Source organism: Kogia breviceps, chromosome 17 (assembly GCF_026419965.1).
Source record: "Kogia breviceps isolate mKogBre1 chromosome 17, mKogBre1 haplotype 1, whole genome shotgun sequence".
NCBI classification, from domain to species: domain Eukaryota; kingdom Metazoa; phylum Chordata; class Mammalia; order Artiodactyla; family Physeteridae; genus Kogia; species Kogia breviceps.
Genome location: NC_081326.1, coordinates 76132037 through 76148211, shown reverse-complemented (window position 1 = coordinate 76148211; position 16175 = coordinate 76132037). Strand labels below are relative to the sequence as shown.

The 16175-nt window shown below is 57.8% G+C and overlaps 1 protein-coding gene across 3 annotated transcripts in view; it reads left to right on the top strand.

Moving 5' to 3' along the window:
• The window catches only part of TSNARE1 (t-SNARE domain containing 1), a 77695-nt gene that overhangs the window by 17458 nt on the left and 44062 nt on the right, over window positions 1–16175 (top strand). For all 3 annotated transcript variants that reach the window (XM_059042564.2, XM_067017303.1, XM_067017304.1), the window contains exons 2-4: window positions 7664–7789; window positions 14094–14243; window positions 15307–15804. In XM_059042564.2, coding sequence (XP_058898547.1) covers window positions 7702–7789; window positions 14094–14243; window positions 15307–15804 — 736 coding nt within the window. In that variant the 5' untranslated portion in view covers window positions 7664–7701. The remainder of the gene's footprint in view (window positions 1–7663; window positions 7790–14093; window positions 14244–15306; window positions 15805–16175) is intronic.

Sequence of the window (16175 nt, the reverse complement as noted above, 5' to 3'; positions counted from 1 at the left end):
GGCTTCTCTTGTTGTGGAGCACGGGCTCTAGGCACGCGGGCTCAGTAGTTGTGGCTCACGGGCTCTAGAACGCAGGCTCAGTAGTTGTGGCACACGGGCTTAGTTGCTCCACAGCATGTGGGATCCTCCCAGCCCAGGGCTTGAACCCGTGTCCCCTGCATTGGCAGGCGGATTCTTAATGACTGCGCCACCAGGGAAGTCCCACCATTGTCTATTTTCATGCTAAAGTTGTCCCAGACTTGGCCAGCGGAAGCCTTTCAAGCTCGTTCCTGTGTCCTTTTGGGATAGCCCCACCTTGCTTTGAGCACTTCCTTACTCTTTTGTGTAACAGAATATTCTAGGCTTATCTTTGATTTTCTCTGCCCAGTCCTGGAATCAACCATTTCTCCAAGCAGTCTTAATTCCTTTTTGTGAAGAATGGTATTTTGTAACCAAGATCTCTGTGCTGGGCGTGTCCGTTGCTCTGGGGTGTTACCCCATCTTAGGGGACAAGGCTGGGAAGAAGATGAACATTACACTCACAGCTGTGTGAGCGAGTGGTCTTTATGCGGCTCTGTGTACCCACTCACGTCTCTCTCTGCACCGTCTGTGTGCAGTGCAGACTGCATTCACACACTGCCTGCCGGCTCCAGTGGGCGGGGAGGGTGCTGGCAGGGTACCAGGCAGGTGCAGGAGTTGCTCTTTTCTTCCTCCGCAGCTGTGGGACCACAGTGGGACCGCAGTACCCAGGGCAGAGAGTACTAGGGAGGACTGCAGCCATGGGGCTTGGGGTGGGGGGCTTGTCCTAGACCCCGTCTGTCTCTGTGACTTGGGTGAGTCGGTTTCCCTCCCTGAGTTCAGTTTTCTCTTCTTAAAAATTGGGGTTTGACCCACAGCCAGCATCGTTCTCAATGGTGAAAAACTGAAACCATTTCCACTAACATCAGGAACAAGACAAGGTTGCCCACTCTCAATGCTATCATTCAACATAGTTTTGGAAGTTTTAGCCACAGCAGTCAGAGAAGAAAAAGAAATAAAAGGAATCCAAATCAGAAAAGAAGTAAAACTGTCATTGTTTGCAGATGACATGGTACTATACATAGAGAATCCTAAAGATGCTGCCAGAAAACTACTAGAGCTAATGCGATGAATTTGGTAAAGTAGCGGGATACGAAATTAATGCACAGAAACCTCTTGCATTCCTATACACTAATGATGAAAAATCTGAAAGAGAAATTAAGGAAACACTCCAATTTACCACTGCAACAAAAAGAATAAAATACCGAGGAATAAACCTTCCTAAGGAGACAAAAGACCTGTATGCAGAAAACTATAAGACACTGATGAAAGAAATAAAAGATGATACAAACAGATGGAGAGGTATACCATGTTCTTAGATTGGAAGAATCAACACTGTGACAATGACTATACTACCCAAAGCAATCTACAGATTCAATGCTATCCCTATCAAATTACCAGTGGCATTTTCCACAGAACTAGAACAAAAATGTTCACAATTTGTATGGAAACACAAAAGACCCCGAATAGCCAAAGCAATCTTGAGAAAGAAAAATGGAGCTGGATGAGTCAGGCTCCTGGACTTCAGACTATACTACGAAGCTACAGTAATCAAGACAGTATGGTACTGGCACAAAAACAGAAATATAGATCAGTGGAACAGGATAGAAAGCCCAGAGGTAAACCCACACACATATGGTCACCTCCCTAACACCATACACAAAAATAAACTCAAAATGGATTAAAGACCTAAGTGTAAGGCCAGACACCATCAAACTCTTAGAGGAAAACATAGGCAGAACACTCTGTGACATAAATCACAGCAAGATGCTTTTTGATCCACCTCCTAGAGAAATGGAAATAAAAACAAAAGTAAACAAATGGGACCTAATGAAACTTAAAAGCTTTTGCACAACAAAGGAAACCATTAACAAGGCGAAAAGACAACCTTCAGAATGGGAGAAAATATTTGCAAACGAAGCAACTGACAAAGGATTAACCTCCAAAATATACAAGCAGCTCATGCAGTTCAATATCAAAACAAACAATCCAATCCAAAAATGGGCAGAAGACCTAAAGAGAAATTTCTCCAGAGAAGATATACAGATTGCCAACAAACACATGAAAGGATACTCAATATCACTAATTATTAGAGAACTGCAAATCAAAACTACAATGAGGTAGCACCTCACACCAGTCAGAATGGCCATCAAAAAATCTACAAACAGTAAATGCTGAAGAGGGTGTGGAGAAAAGGGAGGAATGTAAATTGATACAGCCACTATGGAGAACAGTATGGAGGTTCCTTAAAAAACTAAAAATAGGGCTTCCCTGGTGGCGCAGTGGTTGAGGGTCTGCCTGCCAATGCAGGGGACGCGGGTTCGTGCCCCGGTCTGGGAGGATCCCACGTGCCGCGGAGTGGCTGGGCCCGTGAGCCATGGCCGCTGAGCCTGCACGTCCGGAGCCTGTGCTCCGCAACGGGAGAGGCAACAACAGCGAGAGGCCCGCGTACCACAAAAAAACCCCCAAAAACCTAAAAATAGAACTACCATACAACCCAGAAATCCCACTGCTGGGCATATACCCTGAGAAAACCGTAATTCAAAAAGAGTCATGTACCACAATGTTCATTGCAGCACTATTTACAATAGCCAGGACATGGAAGCAACCTAAGTGTCCATCAACAGATGAATGGATAAAGAAGATGTGGCACATATATACAATGGAATATTACTCAGCCATAAAAAGAAATGAAACTGAGTTATTTGTAGTGAGGTGGATGGACCTAAAGACTGTCATACAGAGTGAAGTAAGTCAGAAAGAGAAAAACAAATACCGTATGCTAACACATATATATATGGAATCTAAAAAGAAAAATGGTTCTGAAGAACCTAGAGTCAGGACAGGAATAAAGACGCAGACATAGAAAATGGACTTGAGGACCCGGGGAGGGGGAAGGGTAAGCCGGGATGAAGTGAGAGAGTGGCCTGGACATATACACACTACCAGATGTAAAATAGTTAGTGGGAAGCAGCCACATAGCACAAGGAGATCAGCTCGGTGCTTTGTGACCACCTAGAGGGGTGGGATAGGGAGGGTGGGATAGGGAGGGTGGGGGGGAAACGCAAGGGGGAGGAGATATGGGGATGCATGTTTATGTATAACTGATTCACTTTGTGATACAGCAGAAACTAACACACCATTGTAAAGCAATTATACTCCAATAAGGATGTTAAAAAAAAATTGGGGGTTTGGGCTAGATCAGGGGGTGCCTGGCACAGGGGCCTCCACCCCCTCCCCTGGGCCCACGGTAGACGCCTGTCATCCTCCAAGGCCCCCATGACCCCAGACAGGTCCCAGATGTCTTCTCCACAGGACACTCCAGATGCGGGGCCTGGTGTGCCGGGCAGCTTGGACTTGAGTGATGTCCTTGCCTTCATCCCGGGGTCTCCGAGCTGCTTTGGCCTCCCAGATGCCCCCGGTCGGAAGCCACGTTGGTGGGCCCGTGGGTAGTGGCCAGTGGGGGCAAGTGTGGGTCTTGCTTGAGGGCTCTCGTGTGTGGGCTGATTCACGGCGTCCTCCCGGCCCTCAGGGGGCAGCAGCCGGGGCCGCTCAGCCTCCACCTGGAGTGGTGCGGGCGGGACTGGGCATCAGTGCTGCCTCCTGCCTCCCCCTCGCCGGGGCGGCGCTGCGGTCTCTAAGCGACGCAGGTCAGGACCCGGAGCCATGCTGCTGGGCCCAGGGTGGAGCGGAGCACAGAGCAGAATCGGGGGCAGGTCTGCCCCAGCAGCTCCCCTGAAGGCGGGCGTGGGACCAGCTGAGCAGAGGTGCCGCAGCGGTGGGGCTTGGGCAGTGGGCGAGGTGCCCGGCCAGCTCTCCTCGTGCCCTGTGTCCTTCAGGGGGCCTCCCCTTCGCCCCCGATGCCTCACACAGAGCGGGCCCTGGGGATGCCCTGGCGAGGCCTCCTGGCTGCTCTCGGCCTGGGTCAGGCGTTTAGGCATGAGCCCCCCCCCGACCCCCGAAGTCCCATCGGCCCTGACCCCCTGCTTGTTTGGGCTTAGCGAGGAGCAGAGAATTCGCTGAGCAGTGGACCAGCACCCCCTGGATCAGGGCCGACCGACCTGCAGCCTCAGCGCCATGCCTGGCCTTCTGTGTATTTCCCGGCCTGGCCTGTGGCCCGAGGAAGGCTCACCGTGTGTCTGGGGAGGGGCTGGGCCACGCCAGCGGGTGTGAAGCAGCCCACGACACCCACCTGGGCTCCAGGGCCCCTGGAGAGCTGGATTCACCAGGGTTGTGTTTGTGCAGGGGCAGGGGAAGAAGGGCAAGGGAGGGTGGCCGGGCCGAGCCCAGGGTTGGCGCGGGGCCTGGGAGGAGAGGGGACACGGACGGCTGACGGGCGGCGACCCGGAGGGGCTGTGGCCGGAGCTCGGGCCGTGCGGGTGAGGTCCCGAGCGCCGTCAGCCGGGACGAGGGCTGGGTGAGACTGAGGGAAGGTGTGGACGGCAAGCACGAGGTCCCGGACGAGGGGAGGCCCCTGAGTTCGTGCAGCGGTCCCCCTGCCTACGGCCAGGTGCTGAGGCCCCTCCTGGGAACGCAGGCCGGGGCGGCAGGGGCTTTGGGCTCGGCTGGGAGGAAGGCCCAGCGCACCTCCCTCTGCGGACCCGTGGGTCCAGCAGTTCCCTGCTCCTCGCCCGGCCCCCGGGGTTCCTCTGGGCTACGTGGTCTGGGACTCCCTCCCATGGGTGTGGGGGCCGCAGGCCCTGATGTGGCTGCTTCGGGGGGAGGGCAGGCAGACCCGAGGGCGGCTGGATACCAGGCTCTGTTAGCCCTTTGGGGCTCGTGGGTGTTCGGGTGGGTGCAGTGGAACAGGGGCCCGGAAGCGTGGGGATGGGTGCCTGGAGGGTCGCCTCCTCTCGTTTGACTTCCCACCCTCCCCGGGGCTCCCTTCCCGGTACCTCCTACAGGGAAGAGACTGGGTCCAGGCTCAGGACTCGGGGGCACCTGGCCGGGTGGGGCGGGCCCGGGAGTGGACCCTCCGGGCGGAGGACGCCTGCTGCTGCCGTCGGGCCCGTCAGCACGGCCGGGAGGGCCTCACAGAGGCTCCAGCAGGAGCAAGGTGCAGGGCGAGGTGCAGCCCTCCGGGCAGAGGTCAGCTCGTACCTGCAGGCGGGCTGCGGGGTCCGTGTGCCCTCCTCCTGCTCTGGGCTGTGGGCGCATTGTGCGGTTCCTGGTCGGCTCAGGCCTTCGGGAGGCTGAGGGCAGGATGAAGGAGGGACAGCCGTGCCGCTCTCGCTTCTCCGCCCTCCAGGCCTGGCCCTCACTCAGCGCCGCACGTGGCCCCGTGTCACCGTGGGGCTCAGGCTCACAGGTGAGCTCCTGAAGGTCACTGATTGACGCCGCACCCTAATCTGCTAAGGGCGGGCGTGCTGCCCCCTATTACAGATGAGAAAGCAGGACCAGGGGGGTGAAGTGGCTTGTGCAGGCCCCGGCTTGGGAGGACCGGCTCTCCATCCCTTCAGCTTAGTGAGGGGGGCAGGGCCCATTCTGTGGCACCCCCGTCTAGACAGTCCCTTTCCTTGTCTGCTGCTGGGAAGGTCGGCCCTGGTCTTGGGGGGCCCCGTCCTCTGAGAGACCCAGGCCGGCAGGAGAGAGCTGCAGGCAGAGGTCACGCCCTGCGTGGGAGCCCATCCGGGCAGAGACGGCCCTCCCACAGCCTCAGCGCTGGCCCTGGAGCTCGGCTTGTTGGTCCCCAGCCCGAGCCACGTCCGGGTGCCCCCTCCAGCGCCGCGTTCCCTGGCATCCTGCTGGTGGGCCGCTCCTCCCCCGGGCCTGGGGGCTTTGTTCTGCAGGCAGGGCTGCATTGCTGGGGGCGTCCCCTGGCACCCTCACTTCCTCTGGTGCCTGGGGGACAGGATCTGGGCAGTCTGAGGACAGACGCCTCCCTTCAGGCTGCTGGGGGGCGGGGGGCTGACGTCCAGGGCACAGCCGGGCGCCAACATGAGTCAGGGGCACGAGGCTGGAAGAGGCTGACAGCCCTGGTGGGCGGTCACGGAAGCCGCTTGGTAGGAGGCCTCCCGGGGAGCAGGCGTTGCTCCCTTGGCCTCCGCCCGGCAGTTTGGAGGCAGCGTAGGGCTGCCCTCGGACACCACAGCCCAGCAGCATCCGCCCGGCCCTCTGGCCTGGCCCTGCTGCAGCTTCCGCCCGCCCTCCGGGCTGCCAGCGGCTCCCTCCCTCTTCCTTGTTTGGGTCCTTGCTGCCCGCCGCCTGCCCTTGCTGGGGGGACACCTCGGTGCAGAAGTTGGGGCGTGAACTGGCTGCGGGTGGCTGGGCGGGAGCGGCGGGGAGGAAGCTGGGGGTGCAGCCTGGCACGTGGGGAGCCTGGGGGTAGGGGGGGTGGCTGCGAGCCACCGGGGACGGGCCCGCCGGGCTCCAGCTCCCCAGGGCCTTGAGGCCCAGCGTCCTGCCCGGTGGCGTTTCGTGGTCCCAGACCAGTGTGCTCGGGCTGGGCCGAGTCTTTGTGGCCCAGCGGTGGGATGGCCTCCGTCTCCCAGTTCCTGAGCAAAGGCAGAGGCCGTGTGAGACTGCAGCTTAGATGAGATGGCAGGCTGGGGGCTTTCCCGTCTCAGACCAGGACTGCCGCGACCCCTCCCCTTCCTGGACGTCGGTGGCAGCGCCTCGGATAGTTTTTGCCTCTCGAGCAACAGGTGCCGTTGTCTGGGCCCCGCAGTCCCTTCCAGTTGCCCGCCTGTGGCCGGGCACACGGTGGGCCCTTGGGCTGGAGGGTCCCTAGTGCTGCCCCGCAGCCTCCGCCAGTCCCCCAGGTGACCGTGGGCCCGCCTTACACTTGCTGTCCCTCCCGTCTTCCCAGGGCTGCCCTGCCCCTCCCTTCAAACCGTGGCTCTGCGGCTTGACCGCCTGCTCTCTGCTCCCGGCTCAGATCGCGCTTGAGCTGCTGCCCTGGGGACCCTCTGGTCTGGGGCTCTGCTGTGCCCCCAGGGTCTCTGAAAGCTGCTGTTGGATCCCTTGTCGCCCCCTCGATGCTCAGGTCCCCGGGGCCACGGACAGGCACCCTTGACCACGTTGGACACAGCGCCTGGTGCACAGCAGGTGCACCTATGGAACTGGGCCGAGTCCTCTTGGGTCCCTGTGCCTGCCTGGGGTCTGCCCGGCTGCACAGGACAGTGGTGGGGCGGCCTTCCAGAGATCTGAGGAGATTCTGGGTCCCCTCCTGGATCTTGTCTGCTCAAGGCAGACACCCCTGCAGCCCGCAGCTCTTGCTTCCACACTGATCTTTCTGGAGGATGGTCTTATTGAAATTTTGCAAATTGAGCTTTAATATTTTTATGTCACCTATGCAAGAAGTTATGCAGTAAAGGAGCGCTACATGGTTAATTCAGAGAAAAGTCTCCCCTGGCCGCCCTCCTTCCTGTCCCGAGGCAGCTGCTTTGGATTCTTCTAGTGGATCTTTGATGTTTTCCTCTGAATAACACACTCGTGTCGCTACTGCTTGATTTTTTTTCAACATGTAGACATCACTTGTGGACTTGCAAGGTGAGGGTGCAGCAGAGTCAGACGCCTAGGCGGGGTGGGCGGGGCCTGAGTGCACCCTGAATCCCAGCGCTAAAGCCTCTTTCCTCCCTCCCTGCCCGGGTTTGGTTTCTTCCAGCTCTGCAGGAAGGCGGTGGCCCTGCCTTCTGTGAGAAGATGTCCTGCGGATCCATCGCTGGCAGCGGCGGCCTGCGGAGCCGCGGCCCTCCTGGGGGCCCCTCCACACAGGGCTATCGGCCCCTAGGTAAGGACAGCGGCTGGCAGCGTGGGTGGGTCTCCGCTGTGCTGTGTTGGGGGCTGTCTATGGGTTCCGTCCTGCCCGGCGCTGCCTGTGACCCGGGACCAGGGGTGACCCTGGCCCCGGGCTGGGATGATGGCGCCAGGAGAGAGCAGAGCGGGAGAGGCTGCTCTGCCGTGGGGTGGGCTTGGGTGTCTGCGGTGGTCTGCGGGTGCTTGGCAGACGGCTGAGTGGGTGACAGCGTGGAGCGCGTGTCAGCGGGCAACGCCCAGCGCGGGAACCGAGGCCCGCGGGGTGACGGACGCCATCCCGGGCTACACCGGGCGGGACCCGCGTCTGGGGTTCCGGGTGCCGAGCCCTCGCCCCGCAGGCTGACGGCGCGGTCTGCTCCCTCGCCGGCTCCCGTCCGCGGGCGAAGGGGGTTTTCGGCAGGACGTGCGGCTTACGTAACTGACTTCGTGTCCCTGGGGGTGGCGGGCAGACGTGCGACTCAGTGCGTGCGAGTGAGCGCGCGTGGGGACTTGGAACGCGGCGGTTTGCGGCTCGGCGACGCGGACGCCCGGGTGCCCCCCTGGATCCCAGTGCTCTCCCGTCACCCCTGGGCTGCGGGCTACGGCTCCCTGGCTCCTGCTTGTGGTTTTGCTGCTACGCGTCAGTCTCACACAGACCTCGCGGGCCTGCGTGTTTGGGGCTCTGCACGGTCGAGTCGTTCTGCCGTTTGCCGGTTTTGCTGTTTTGCCCCCGAGTCGCTGCCGTTCACGTGGCTGCCCTTCCGTCTCCCTGCGCTGTGGCGCCGGGTCACGTGCGTGGCCACGGCAGGCGTACCTAGTCCATGGGCGAGGGGCTGTTAGGGCCCCAGTTTTGGGCCCCGTCTCGTGGCGGCGCTGAGGACCCGGGACGCCGGCGCTGTCGGGACGGCCCGAGCGAGGGGGTGGCCGGGGGTGGCCGGGGGTGGCTGGTGGTCGTGCTCACCTGCCCCTGCTTCCCATCCCGTCAGCGCCAGACGGCGGCGGCCTCGGCTGCTTGCCCGTCTGTGGGCGTGGAATGGTGTCTTCTGGGTTTAACTCACATTGATCTGGTAACTAATGGGATTGATCAGTTTTTCGTGTGATCACTGGGCACTTGGGTCTCTCCGGGTAACTCTTTCGTGTATTTTTCCTTCGAGTTTGTCTTGTTCTTGTCGATGTACAAGGTTTCTGGAGGTGAGACGTTTGTCCACTGTGCTGGCTTTTCCTTAGGGTGCTGCTGAGGAGAGCAGGTTCTTAATCACGACGTAGCTGAGTTTATCAGTCATGCCCGTGTCATGGCGTGTGCATTTTCTGTTTAATGAAGTCTATGACAAGGTGATAATTATTTTGCCTCTACTTCCTCTAAAGCTTATATAATTTGTTTTTCATATTTAAGTCTTGCAGTCACCTGGAATTGACTTTTGTTTACGGTGAGAGGTGGGAAGGGGAGGGTGGAGTGCAATACCACTTTTCTCCGTGTAACAGATGGTCCCTGGGCCCTTGACTGAAAATTCCATCCCTTTCTACAGACCTGCAGTGCCAGCTCTGTGATGAATACAGTTTCCATTACAGGTTCTCCTGGTCAAGTTTTCTATTCCTGTGCAAAGTTCTTCCCTAATTTTCATACAGTTGTTGTAACTTTGATATGTTTTAGGGCAAGTTGCTCTACTTGTTTTTCCTTAGACATGTCTTGGGTATTTTGGCCTTTTGTTGCTGAATAGATTATAGAATCCCCGTGTCTAACTCGGGCTGGATTGCTTTGCACCCGCTGTGTTAACGTGTGAGAATTGGAATCTGTCATCAGCAGTCTTCCAACCCATGAACGTGTAGGTCTTTCGGTTTATTGGGTGTTTAACGTCTTTCAGTAAAGGTTTATAATTTTCTCCAGAAAGATCTTACATATCTTCCATTAAACTTAACAAAATGAGAACATGTTTTTTGCTGCGTTTATAATTGGTACCATTATAAATGGTATAAATTACACGTTCCAAGTCTTCGTTGCTGGTGCATATGCACACACGACTGGTTGTTTTAAGGAGGAAAGTCCAGAGGTTCTATTTAATTTTTACATCCTATTTTTTAACTTTCTAAATGTGAGATGTCTTAAGCAGAAAGTAGATGCAGCGAGATGTCATGAACCCAGCACCTGTCCACTGGGTTTTGGGGTGAGGGACATCCCCCGTGGCCGGTCCGGCCTCACCTGTGCCCTCAGGACCCCCCTGCCCAGGGCATTTAGAAGGAAGCCCCAGACGTCAGCACATCTCCTGTGTGAGTATTTCAGGGGGTGTCTCCTTTCCGTGACCAAGTGTTGTACGGTTGCAGCCGTGGCTTCCCTCCCACCCGTGGGTTCCGGAGCACCACAGAGACATGCGTTTCCACAGGGTCCTTATGAGATCCACATGTTGTAATCGATGATGCGCCGTTTTTTTTTTTTTTTTTTTTTTGCGGTACGCGGGCCTCTCACTGCTGCGGCCTCTCCCGTTGCGGAGCACAGGGCCCCGGTGCAACCCCTCTGGACGCGCAGGCTCAGCGGCCACGGCTCACGGGCCCAGCCGCTCCGCGGCACGTGGGATCTTCCCGGACCAGGGGCACGAACCTGCATCCCCTGCATCGGCAGGCGGACCCTCAACCACTGCGCCACCAGGGAAGCCCCGATGCGCCTTTTAAAAGGTCTTTCCAAATCTCTAGATTATCCTCTATCTTTTAGTTTTTCTTTTTTCCTCCTGAATTTTATTTCTTGAAGAAGCCAGGTTTTCCCTGTGGAGTGTAATTGAGTTTTGCCCGCTGACTTTGTCCTGCCATTTTGCGCAAGTCTTTTTATTAATTGTAATAATTTGTGGAATCTTGGGTTTTCTGTATAGACAGTGTCATTTATGAATAACAACAGTATTTTCCTCTTCTATTTCAATGCTTTTATCTTTTACTTATTTTTCCTGCCGTCCAGAGCCGGCCCGATGCTCTCGTTCAGGGTTGAGCAGAAATGGTGCTTATGTTCTGTGTGAGTTGGGACCAAGAGGGCTCCGTGTTCCTCACAGGCGTCTGGGATTTTGCTGTAAAACTGCCAGCCGGGCCTGGAGTTTGCTTTGTGGACTGCTTTGGACTGCCTATGACTCTCTGCAGCTGTGAAGGCTGTCCAGGCTCTCTGTTTCTTCTTGGGTCAGTTTGTTGTGTTTTTCTGGACGCGTGTCTGCTTCATCCGAATGTTCAAATTGATTGAAATAACGTTGTGCGTGGTAGCGTGTCACTGTCCAGTGGGACCTGGGCAGCATTGTTGTTTGGTCAAGGGCATGGCTCTGAGGGTAGCTGCTCTGATTCCGACCCCCTGCTCTGCCGCGTTCCAGCTGTGCCCCGACCACCAGAAAATGGACCAGGTTAGGCTTCCCTCCTGTCGTGGTGGAGACTGAGCAAGTTACCAGGGTGAAGCTCTGTTCCTGTTGTTTTGATAACGTCCGTGGCACCTGGATCACATTCTCTTTTTTATTCCTAATGTTGTTTATTTGTACCTTCCCATTTTCTTCTTTTGTAAACAATATTGACAGGCGCTTGGCAGTGTTATAAGCCTCTCCAAAGAGCTGACTTGACTTTCTTGATCTCTATTACACGCTCGTTTTAAAATCGCATGGATTTCTGCCCATGTTTTTACTGTTTTCCTCCTTCTTTCTTTGAGTTGATGCTGTTTTATTTTTCTGACTCCTAAGCTGGATGTTCACCTCATTCAAATTTAGTTTTTATTCTTTTCTAATAAAAGCATTTAAGATTATAAATGTCCAAATAATCACTGTTTTAGTCGAATCTCACACATTTAAAAATATAGAGTATTTTTTTTTGTTAATGTTTAGTTGTAAATATTTTATGTCCATTATGATTTCTTCTTTGACCCAGGATTTATTTAGAATTGTAGTTTGTCATTTCCAAACATACGTATTCCTTTCTAATTGTCTTTTAAAAATGATTTCTAAGTTAAATGCATTTCTGTCAGAAGAGGATCTGCATCCTCCTGATTTGTTGACAGCTGTTGAGACCAGGGCTGCTTCTGGGTTGCTGGTGTGATTCTGGGGGTGACCAGGAAGGCTCCCAGGGAGGCAGGGCTGGGCCTCCCAGCCGGGATGGTGGGGTCCCGCGGAGACCCCAGGTGTGGGAGCAGCCGCCATTGCCAGTACCTGCTGTGTGCCAAGCACCGTGTGTTACGGGTTACTCGGGGACCCGAAAGTTAACTATGAAGAGCTCAGAGTGGGCTCTTATCATAAAATCCCACCACAAATGCAGCAAAAAGCCAAGTGGGACATGACTAACACATAAAGAATTCACATAAATAGAAGGAACCCCCCCCCTGCCCCCCGCCAAATCTTCATACAGATGGGCCAGATCTGTGAAGAGATCGGGATGGCTCACAGCACGTGAGAAGGCACTCAGCCTCATTGGTACCTGGAGAGGTGGAAGTGAACTTGGCCATTCTCCTGTGGCCAGGCTGCGGGGGGGCGGGCTCCCCCGGAGGGGAGGGCACACGGCTCCCTGCCTCCACACTCCGCTGCCTTCCTTCTCTCGGCCCAGCCACGCCTCTTCTCTGTTAGGGAATAATCGGAGATACAGGCAGAGGTGTTTGCCACATGGGGGTAGGAGACAGAGTTCAGAAACGCCGTCACCCCTCAGCCTGGGGAGACAGTGCAGAGAGCCGCGGTCCGGGGCGGGACGTGAGGCCGCCGTGGGGATCCGTTGTTGCAGAGTGCCGACGACGCATCCACGGCCCGGTGGGGTGACGGACGGACATGGTGAATGAAACAGGCAAAGCCCCGTCCGCGGTCTCCTAGTCGCGTGAGACCTCAGCCCCGAGTGTGCACAGCGTTTAGTAGGGATGTGTGGTTGCAGATGATCTTTATTATTTTCTTTATAATTGTCTGCATTTACATGTCAATTGTGTAAATTGTCCCAGTCACCCCCCTCCCCCCCGCAAAGTTCAAGGGTCACGTGATTCCGGAGGGCGGATCAGACCGGCCCCTCCATGGTTGTCTGGGAACCTTGTGGAGCAACCAGGGGGAGGCGGGCAGGGTCTGGACTGCTGGTGACCGGATGCCAGCGAGGCTGCCAGCCGGGCCTGTGGTCTCCCTGCTCCCCACGAAGCAGAAGGGTGACCCCATCGCCCGGGACCTGGGTGGCTGCATCTCCACCCTACACAGTGCTGTCCGGGCAGCCGTCGCCGGGGCAGGGGTTCCCGGGCCTGGGGAGTGTCTGCCTGCAGCGGAGCCTGGGTGGGTGCCTGAGGAGGAGGCCCGGCCTGGAGGCTCCCCAGGAAGCCCTTGGAGAGGAGGGGAGGTCAGGCTCTGACCTCGGGCGGGATGGGCCCTGTCCTAGACCCTCAGACCTGTAGACACACCCGACGTGGAGGCCTTTTCTGCGAAGGAACTGCCGCTGTAGGAGCTCGGCGCTGAGACGGGCCGGGACCGCCAGTCCCCAGGACTTTGCCAGACTGTCGACATGCTCAGATGTCTCCCCTGGAGCAGGCTTCTGGAAAGTGCCCTCCTCGTAGAGCCAGGCGGAGCAGGGCCCACGCGCCCTCAGCGGGCTCTGGCGTGTAGCCTCTGCCCGGCACCACCGCCTCCGTGGGCCCCAAGGTGCCGCGGACAGAAGGCAGCTTGCTCACAGAGGTGTCTGAGTGTCTTCGCAACGTGCGTCTTAGGGCTCAGGAATTTTGGCACACCTGTCCAGGAAGTGTTCCTGAATGAATGAAGATTATCGAAGAGGAAACCCCACAGTTGCTCCTCAGCTCGGCAGCCGAGCGTCAGGGGAACTCGTTTCGTTTTTATTTTCACTTCCAATACACCACGAACAGTGTTTTTATAAAATACAGCAGTATGGCCCTGTGCTGGTGTTGCGGTGATTTCAGATTGCCACAGACGTTCTCAAGGCCTTATTCTCTGTTTTTGCCGCGTTGTTTGTTGCACACAGATTAACACCTGTCAAAGGCCTGGCCTGGTCTGTGGGCTACACCGGAGGCTCTGCTCTAAGGAGTTTCGTACTGGTTTGGAATTACCTTTCAGAAGAACCTGGGTGTGGAGAAAGATTTGGAAAATCTAAAGTTCTGAACTGATTGCTCTCTTTCAGCAAACGGGGCGTTCTGGAGGGTGTGGCAGTCAGGGAGGGCTTCCTGGAGGAGGTGGGTCTGAGTGAGGGGAGCTCTCAACATGGATGCTTGGAGGGCCTGGCGCACCCGCTGTGCTGCGTGAGAGCCTTGTTCTACCAGTGGCACCCTGAGCCGCTCTGCAGGCAGGCGGGGCATAACCGAGACTGTCCCTTGCTGTCTGTAGAGTGCGCTAAATGTTGGACTGAGTACGGAATCCGTCATTTCCCCTGCCCGTCGCCAGAGAGCAGCCTGCAGGACCCCTGTGTGGGCAAGGACGGGGAAGGTGATCTGGGGCCGGCCGGTACGCCCAGAGGCCCGAGGGCCAGGAAGCGAGGTACTTCCGCTGGGATGCTGGGTCTGGGGGTCCCAGGGAAGGCCCCCCAGAGATGACGAGCACTGAGGAGGCAGGGTCAGTGGGCGGGGCATGGACTTCCAGGGGCTCAGGCTGTGGGCGCTTCCCTGGCGGCACAGTGGATAAGACTCCTTGCTCCCAATTCAGGGGGCCTGGGTTTGATCCCTGGTCGGGGAACTAGATCCCACATGCATGCGGCAACTAAGAGTTCGCATGCTGCAACTAAGGAGCCCACGTGCTACAACTAGGACCCGGTGCAACCAAATAAATAAATAAACATTAAAAAAACAGACAGACAAAAAAAACGGGGGCCTGGCCCGTCTCCACTCTCACCCCCACCGGCATGTCCCTTCCCAGGGCCAGCTGATGGCGTGGTGGGGCTGGACCAGTGGCAGGAGGGATGTTGCCAGGCTGTCAGGGCCCTGTGGGCTCCAGGGACGAGGCTGACCCTACAGGACAGAGTGAGGGGCTGGACCCGCTCCCGTGACCCCTCGTGACCCCTTGGTCTCTTGGCCCCGGAGCCTGCATGCTCCTTGCAGAGGGGGCTGGCAGGGGAGTGTCGGGTCCTCGGTGTGTGCTTCAGGAGGACGCTGCGTGGGAGGAGAAGCCGAGGGTGGGACTCTTGCAGCTGGGCAGGAAGGCAGGGGTCAGTGGCGCCCCAACGGGTGGGTTCTTGGTCAGGTTGTCTGGCGTGTCAGTGGTGAGTGCTGTCCCCAGGCTGGCCCTGGCCCCAGAGGGCCTTCTCCCTGCGGACAGGAGACAGCCGTCCCAGCCTTCTCACTCCTTTGCCCCTGACATCAGTTTCTGGAGGCAGGTAGATGTGCACCATGGCCCGGAAGTGAGGTCCACTGCTGCGTGGCGCCCAGCCAGGCCGCTGCAGGGCCAGGACTTGGACCCGGGCCTCTGGACAACCCAGCAAGGAGGGGCCGGTGGGCGGGAGCCGGCAGCAATGTTCTGAATCTGAAGAGGCTCCCTGGGAGCCCCCACCATATCTGCCACCCCACTGGCCAGGGCCTTAAACACCCGCCTTTTGGTGCCTTTCCAGGGCCAGGGGTCACCACAGATGGCAGCGGGACCCCGGAGCGCACCTCGCCGCCTGCCGGCCCGAGGAAGGACTTGGCCGCGAGGGCCCATGGCCGGGTGGCGGGGCCCAGAGCCTCGCGGGCCAAGAAGAGGAAGCCCAACTTCTGTCCGCAGGAGACGGAGGTGCTGGTGGCCAAGGTCAGCAAGCACCACCAGCTGCTGTTCGGCACCGGGCTGCTGAGGGCCGAGCCCACCCGGAGGTACCGCGTGTGGAGCCGCATCCTGCAGGCCGTGAACGCGCTGGGCTACTGCCGCCGCGACATCGTGGACCTCAAGCACAAGTGGCGGGACCTGCGTGCCGTCGTGCGGCGCAAGCTGGGCGACCTGCGTGGAGTGGCCCCTGGCCCCGGCCCCGCCAAGCCCCAGGCCCTGGCCCTCACGCCCGTGGAGCAGGTCGTGGCCAAGACCTTCTCCTGCCAGGCCCTGCCCTCGGAGGGCCTCAGCCCCGAGCTGCCCAGAGGTGAGTTCATCGCCCAGCTCGCCCTGCAGGGAGCTCGTGGCCCCTGAAGGCCGCTGTCCCTCCCCTCACTCCTCCCTCCACGATCCCGGGATCCTTCCCGTCCTTCATGCTCGGCTGCCGCACTCACGTGCTCGCCCCGCCGGCCGTCGTGCGCGCGATCGCGTCTAAACCCCAGGCGTTCGGGGGGCTCGGCTTCCTCCTCGGCGGTGCTCGTCCCCTCCCTCACCCGTCGCCGGGCGGAGCCAGGCACAGACGAGATGCAGCTCTCTTCTCAAGCGCATCTAGTTCCAGCCTTTGCGCTGTGACCTACGACGAGAAAGACCTCTTCTGCTGGCAGTGTCACACGCGAAGCTGAAACACAGGGTCTCCAG